General features: G+C 31.1%; 1 protein-coding gene across 1 annotated transcript in view; it reads left to right on the forward strand.

The window, feature by feature from the left end:
- The window catches only part of LOC18596014 (ABC transporter G family member 29), a 12,084-nt gene continuing 7,798 nt past the window's right edge, over positions 3,430-7,715 (forward strand). The window contains 3 exon segments of the mRNA XM_018123968.1: positions 3,430-3,593; positions 3,838-4,267; positions 4,613-4,822. Of these exon segments, the coding sequence (XP_017979457.1) occupies positions 3,849-4,267; positions 4,613-4,822 (629 nt within the window). The 5' untranslated portion in view covers positions 3,430-3,593; positions 3,838-3,848.

Consider the following 7,715-nt stretch of genomic DNA (forward strand, 5'->3'; position numbering starts at 1 on the left):
TTAACTTAATAACCTTGGCGGACCCGGTTGAATGCCTCGGCCAAGGTATCACCGAGTATGATTTTTGGCACGAGCCAAGTTTTTGAGAAAATTATAAGTCGAGATGTGTATTATAATGAAATGTGTTGTTTTATACATATGATTTGAAACAAGTACAAAATGTTATGGATTATGATATGATGAAAAGTTAACTGTCTCCATTTACTCGGCTTTAGAAGTTAATGACGGACTTTGTTTACTCACTGAGTTTATGAAAACTCACCCTTTCTTTTTAACCATTTCAGGTTCAGGATAGTCTGCAGGCAGTCGATTTCATCAAGGATTTCTTTTAGACTTACTTCCTTGAAAATCGTAGGTCTACCTTCTTGCACACTTTTGGTTATCTCGGGGCCCATATGCCACTATAGGATAATTTTGAATACCTGGTTTACTGTATCACTATGTGTATGAATTTATTTTGTTCTCACGCTACAAAAATTATTTATGCATAGTTCTATAAAAATTGTTTTATAAGAAAATGGAATATATTATCGAATATTTTTATTTAGTCTAATTAGCCAACTTTTCACTCCAAATGGATGATTTAGATTACAAAAATTTATTTTTAATTGGAAATGGATATCTTTCTACCATACGTTGTATTTTTATCAGGTTTCGAAATTTTCAAGTAAAAATGACTAAAATACCCCTATGTGGTCAAAATTTTGTTTTGATTGTTTTCGATCTAAAATAGTTTATATTCTCTTAAAACTCGATATTTAGTAACTATTGCTCACAGGAGAAGTGGAAAACTGATGCAAGAGCCTTGCGAGGTTTCGATTGACATACCGGGTAATGAATATTTACCGAGACTTCGCGGCGATTATCACGGGCTCGAAGGGAGTGCCGGGTCATGACATCAAATCTCCTTTGCAGTGTCAAAATAAGTAAACTACACATAAATGGTTGAAACAAAGGTGTTATAAAACCAAGTTATGATCAGATGATTTTTACTATCCCAATCTTTAAGTTGTTTTACAAACTTGGCAGCAGTCTCATCAACCTCTTGCATAGGTTGAACAATGTCTCCAATGACGATGTGCTAGAGTTTACGTTCAATTAGAAAACTTTTCATACATTGAACCCATAGATTGTAATTACTTCCTTCCAAAATGGTTGCAATTGGTCTAAAAACTGTAGATTTCTCCATCAGACAATCAAAATTGGTAGAAACTAAAAAACTGGATTTAGGTTAAAAGGTGTAGAAACAAAATTCCAAAAATGACAAAAAAAAAAGAAAGAAAGCTAGCAACCTTAGTTTTGATACCATGTTAAATGAAGGGAAAATCTTATATTATATAAAACTGTATTATTAAAAGAATAAATGATATTATATATCTATGTATAAGGTTAATCCTCTTCATAGTCTAAATCAAATTAACTAAAAATATTATGGTATAACTCTTAACTAGATATTGTAGTGTAACTAAATAAAAGTACTATATTACAACTCTAATTAAATATTTTACAAAATTATCTTAACAATGCCAATGACATTGCTACCAAGTGCTACTTAATACAAAATCAGCTTTCATTTGCAGCGGCTGAGCCCAATGACTTTACCTATACAAAAATCTGCCAACTCTATGCAGAAAAACACAACCGCAACTAGTCACTTGTCTAACAAGTGTGTAAGAGTTTGTTTCAAGTCGGAGGTGGATGTGACATAAGTAAAAACTTTAATCCTTAAAACCAAACAAACTATTCATATATACTCACCCTATTAAGGTCTTAACCACAATAATCATATATTCAATTTCTTTCACAAATTCGATGGCGAAGCATTTATGGGTTTTTTGCTGTTTTCCTTTTTGAGTTGGTCGAGATGTTAGTTCATTATAAGTCCTTTGTTCCGTTTTCAAACCAAAGACAAATATCTTAGTTATGTGGCACCTTTTTAAGCGGTATTTGTTCAGTACAACAAGCCTTAGTGGTGATCATTAACCAATAAAAAAGACTAGCTAATATTGAAATAATTTTTTACTGAAAGAAATCACAAAAAAATAGATTTAATTAATTCTTCAACTTAATTATTCATCAGAACAGAAATCGTCTATCTCAAATAGTTTCTCCCTCTTTACCCCATCAACAAGATCTTGCCCCGTAATAATAAAAAAGAAATTATTTCAACGTTAATAGCGTACTTCCATTAAAATCTTTCTTTTCTTTTTTTTTTCTATATTATAATACATGAAAATCGACATATAATAATATAATCGAGAATTCCAAAACTTTTTGTAAACACTTGGAATTCATTATTTTAACATGACTAGCAATTAGCTAAAGTATGAAAGAAAACTAGAAGGAAGAAATTAAGAAACTATATTTTAGAAATTGCAAGTACTACAAGATAGCAAAGTATAGAAATATAAGGAAATACGACCAAAGATCAGAAGGTGCAAGCCCAGGAATGATGACAATTGGACATGCAAAAGTTATTATCTTTCTTCACCCAAATCTCTCATAATTACTTAATTAGATTTATTAACATTATAATTTCTTTTAATGGCTCAAATTTTTTGTCCATAGCAGTAAACGCCAAAAAAAAAATAGAGCATTCAAATGATGAAAACTTAGACTTCTAATCTAAGCAATGTTTTCAAAATAATTTCTCCATCCTGAAATTTTATTGTTTTTGATAAATCATGGAATATTATTTTTAAAATAATACCATTGATGGCAGTTTACTGTTAAATTTAAAAAACTAAATTTACTTATTATGTTACGTGGCAAGGTTTTGTAAGTGAGGTAGAGAACGCGACACGTTTACGGGGTGGAAGATTTTTTTTCATATATAAACAGAGAGAGGGGAAATGAAGTCAAATTGTGGCGGATATTTTGGAGCGTGCCCTATATATAACGGCTAAATTGGTACGGTATTTTGAAATCAAGTTGATGAAATATCAACTCAGAAACTTAATTAGAATTATTGTTAAACATATTATAGGAATGATATAATACTTTTAACAAAAGATAAAACGATTAAGGAGAGCATCATCCAATCAATTATGATAGCTTTATTTTTGAGAATACTTGTCTGAATATATATATATATATATCATATTTTGAATCTTAAATGTGAGTTTTATTTGAATGAGAACTAAATATCTTATTTAATACTTATATGTATATCATAAAAGTTACGGAATTAAATAAATGGTCTTTATTCATAAAGAAAGGCTTAAGTGAAATTGTTCATATTGAATTAATTTACAACCACATAAGTACTTAGGCTGTTGGCAACAGCATCCCTTCATTTGGTTAATGCTGTTGAAGTCTCAAAAGTCAAAAAGAATCTCAAAATTAATTTCATCTACGAGGCGGTTGCACGTCTATATATATACGGGCATATCTCTCCTTCTAGTCTTCAGACTGGATGTCCCTCTGGGCTCTGGCTACTTCGCCAGTATATATCAAATCTTCTTCTAAATTTCTTCTCCCAATTTCTTCTCTCTAGGATAGAAGAGAAAGAGCAACAAACTAATTGTAAAAATAAAGAAGTTTTCACGACTTCATCTTCCATACTTGCTACTTTTCACAGAATCCAAATCCAAGTAAGTACAATTGCATATGCTTCGAAAATATGTTGCTCCGATGCTTGGTTTTCTTTGAAATACCATTGTCCCGACACATATCCGATAAAATAACATAGATTATGCAACACACGCCCCCTGCTCTGAGTGACATAACTTGAGCATTTCACATAATTATTACCATACAATCGTGTTCATTTCCAAGGATATCTTGGATAACGTATACTTTTTCTTTTCTTTTTTTTGAAAATTAATTTAATCCCAGGAAAAGAAAACATGGATGGTACGGAGAATGCAAGAACTTCAAGGAGTAGGTCAGGCCATAATAACCTGGGCAGTAGCATTAGGAGCAGCTTGAGCTGGACTACTAGGAGAATGGAAGATGTTTTCGCGAGAGCAAGCCAACTGTCTGGAAATAGTACTCCAGCTGAGGAAGAGGAAGAAGCACTTAGATGGGCTGCTATAGAGAAGTTGCCAACTTATAAACGTTTAAGAACAAGTATCATCAAGTCTTTTGCGGAGAGTGGTGATCCTCAGGGTCAGGGACATGGCAACCGCCACGAGTTTGCTCCAAGAGAAGTTGACGTGAGAAAGCTTGAAATGGATGACCGGCAGAAGTTCATTAATGCAGTCTTTAAGGTTGCCGAGGAGGACAATGAGAAGTTCTTGAAGAGGTTTAGAAATAGGGTTGATAAGTGAGTTTCTCTTTCCATAGTATATATCTGCCAGGTTTTCTGTTCTTGTTTCCCTTCCATTCCATTTAAAAACAAAAAAAAAACAAACTGCCTCCAATTTCTAAATACTTGATTTTGGATGATCAAGAGTTTTCATTACGTCAATCTTTTATTTTCGAATCTTTCATTATTCTATTTAAATTAATTAATTTTCATTTTATTGGAAATATTATCTATGATGTTGAAACTTTTTATTTAACAGTCTTAAAAGTGTGAAAAGGAAAAGTAGCCCCCACGCCCACCGTAAGTCCTTTTTAGACAAGGACAGCATGCTCTTTGAATGGACTTTATCCTTATATGTTGCAGGGTTGGTATCCAACTCCCGACTGTGGAAGTTACGTTTGAGCATTTAAACATCCAAACCGATACCAATATGAGTAGCAGAGCTCTTCCAACTCTAACAAATGTGGCTCAAAATATAGCAGAATTAGCTCTTGGTATGGTTGGCATTAGATTCTCCAAGAGAACCAGACTCAATATCCTTAAAGATGTCTCTGGAATTATTAAACCATCCAGGTAATTAATTCCGTACATTATTTTTTGTTCATTTATAAAGCTAAATTATGGTTAACAAAAGTTGACATACTCAATCATACATTAATTTTCATTTAAGATTCATTTGGTCTTATATGATAGGATTGGCAAAGTTGACATCTACTTTGATCAGGTCTTATATGTATTAATGTTTCATTTCTCTTTCAATTAGTCAAAACTACTTTTGTATACTTTTATTCAAAATAGTTAAAAATTAAAGGTGAGATCGGATTAATTTATTCATTTTTAATTACTCAAAGTGAATATTATTATGTTGTTAGTTTTCAAATTTTTTCCTTCTTTAGACATGTATGGTCTAAATTAACAGCATAATATCTAAAAAAAGTTTTTAAATTATTTAGAAAATTATTAATTTTTTTAGAGAAAATTATGAGGAATAACCTTTTTTTATAAGAGCATTTCAAAAATAATTATCAAAATAAATTTAACTATTTTTAATCACATTTAGCCATGACTTGACAAAAATACCCTTAAAACTATTTCAAATAAATTAAACTATTCATCACAATTTCTCTCCATATGTACTTCCGATTTCTCTCTCTCACCATCCCACTCTTTTTAATTTTATTGATTTTTCTCTTCGGCATTTGTCTGCTATGCTTCCGATTTCTCTCTCTCGCACTTTCAGATTTATCTTTCCAACACTTTCAAGACACCAAGCGATGGTTTTGATGTGCTTGAGTGGGTGGCTAATTGAAAATTTTGATTTTTAGGTAGTTTGAATAACACTAAAATTGTAGAAATGATCATAGATATTTGAAATAACTTTTAATTGTATCAATTCGGGACCTAGACATTAATAAACTCAAAATCTTAAAATTTATAAATCTAGATTTTCAAAGAAAATTTTTTTCGATTTTTAGTTGAAATAGGTGTTTTAGACAAGAAAATTTATGTTTTGATTTATGAAGGCATGTTAGAAACACTTTAATCGGTGCCAAATTATCAAAAATAAAAGAAATGAAGGAAGTTAAGAGGATTTGAAGTTTCGGTTCGTAAATAACAACAATATTTTAGGCATTAAAGTGTAACAAATGTTTTTGAATATAGCGTGTAACAACAATATTTTTTCAATATCACATGTAACAACAATATTTTTTTACAACATGGCATGTAACAACCTTTTTTAACCATGGCGTGTAACATGTTTTTATATATGGTGTGTAACAACAGTATTTTTTTTTTTTGAGGTGTAACAACCTAACTATAGCGTGTCACATGTTTTTGTATATGGCATGTAACAACCTAACCATAGCATGTAACATGTTTTTATACATGGCGTGTCACATGTTTTTGTACATAACGTATAACAACCTAACCATGACGTGTAATATGTTTTTGCACATGGCGTATAACAACAATATTTTTTTTCAACATGACGTATAACAACCTGATCATGGCATGTCACATGTTTTTGTACATGTCGTGTAACAACTTAACCATGGCATGTAACATATTTTTATACATGACGTGTCACATGTTTTTGTACATGACGTGTAGCAACCTAACCATGACGTGTAAAATGTTGTCGTACATGGCACGTAACAACAATATTTGTTTTCAACATGGCGTGTAACAACCTAACTATAGTGTGTCACATGTTTTTATACATGGCATGTAACAACTTAACCAAGCGTGTAACATATTTTTCTACATAGCGTGTCACATGTTTTTGCACATGACGTATAACAACTTAACTATGGTGTGTAACATGTTTTTGCACATTACGTGTAACAATAATATTTTTTTTAACATGACATGTAACAACCTACCATGACGTATAACAACTTAATTATGGTGTGTAACATATTTTTGTACATGACGTGTAACAACAATATTTTTTTTCAACATGACGTGTAACAACTTAACCATGACGTATCACATATTTTTGTACATGTAGTGTAACAACCTAACCATGGCGTGTAACATGGTTTTATACATGGTGTGTCACATGTTTTTGTACATGGAGTGTAGCAACCTAACCATGGAGTATAACATGTTTTGTACATGGCGTGTGACAACAATATTTGTTTTCAACATAACGTGCAACAACTTAACCATGGTGTGTAACATATTTCTATACATGGTGTATAATATGTTTTTGTACATGATGTGTAACAACAATATTTTTTTTCAACATGGTGTGTAACAACCTAATCATAGTGTGTCACATGTTTTTGTACATGTCATGCAACAACCTAACCATAGGGTGTAACATGTTTTTATACATGGCGTGTCTTATGTTTTTATACATAGCATGTAGCAACCTAACCATAGCGTGTAACATGTTTTCGTACATGGCGTGTAATAACAATATTTGTTTTCAACATGGCGTATAACAACCTAATCATGGCGTATCAAATGTTTTTGTACATAGCATGTAACAACCTAACCATAACGTGTCATATGTTTTTGTACATGGCGTATAATTTCATTAAATGTAATTTTGTCTAACTTGACTAAAAATTAGGGATGTCAACGAGTCGAGTACCCTATAATTTCGAGATACCCGAACCCTAACCCTATTAAAAATTAATTACCCTAACCTTATTAACTACCCAAATAATTTAAAAATTACTACCCTAACCCTAACCCTAAGACATTCCTACTATCCTATAATTATCCTAACCCGATTAAATAAAAAAATTATTAAAATTTTCTTCATGGGTACTCAATTACCCAATTAACTTTTCTAATATTATAACTTCTCTTTAGATTTATATGTTATAAGTTTATATAAACAAATGTATATATACTGTAATTAATAATTTTATGAGTTATAATTTTTGCAATGTTAATACAAAATAAAAAGTAAATATATTTATATTTAAAGTACATATATATATACACACAC

Source organism: Theobroma cacao, chromosome 6 (assembly GCF_000208745.1).
Source record: "Theobroma cacao cultivar B97-61/B2 chromosome 6, Criollo_cocoa_genome_V2, whole genome shotgun sequence".
NCBI classification, from domain to species: domain Eukaryota; kingdom Viridiplantae; phylum Streptophyta; class Magnoliopsida; order Malvales; family Malvaceae; genus Theobroma; species Theobroma cacao.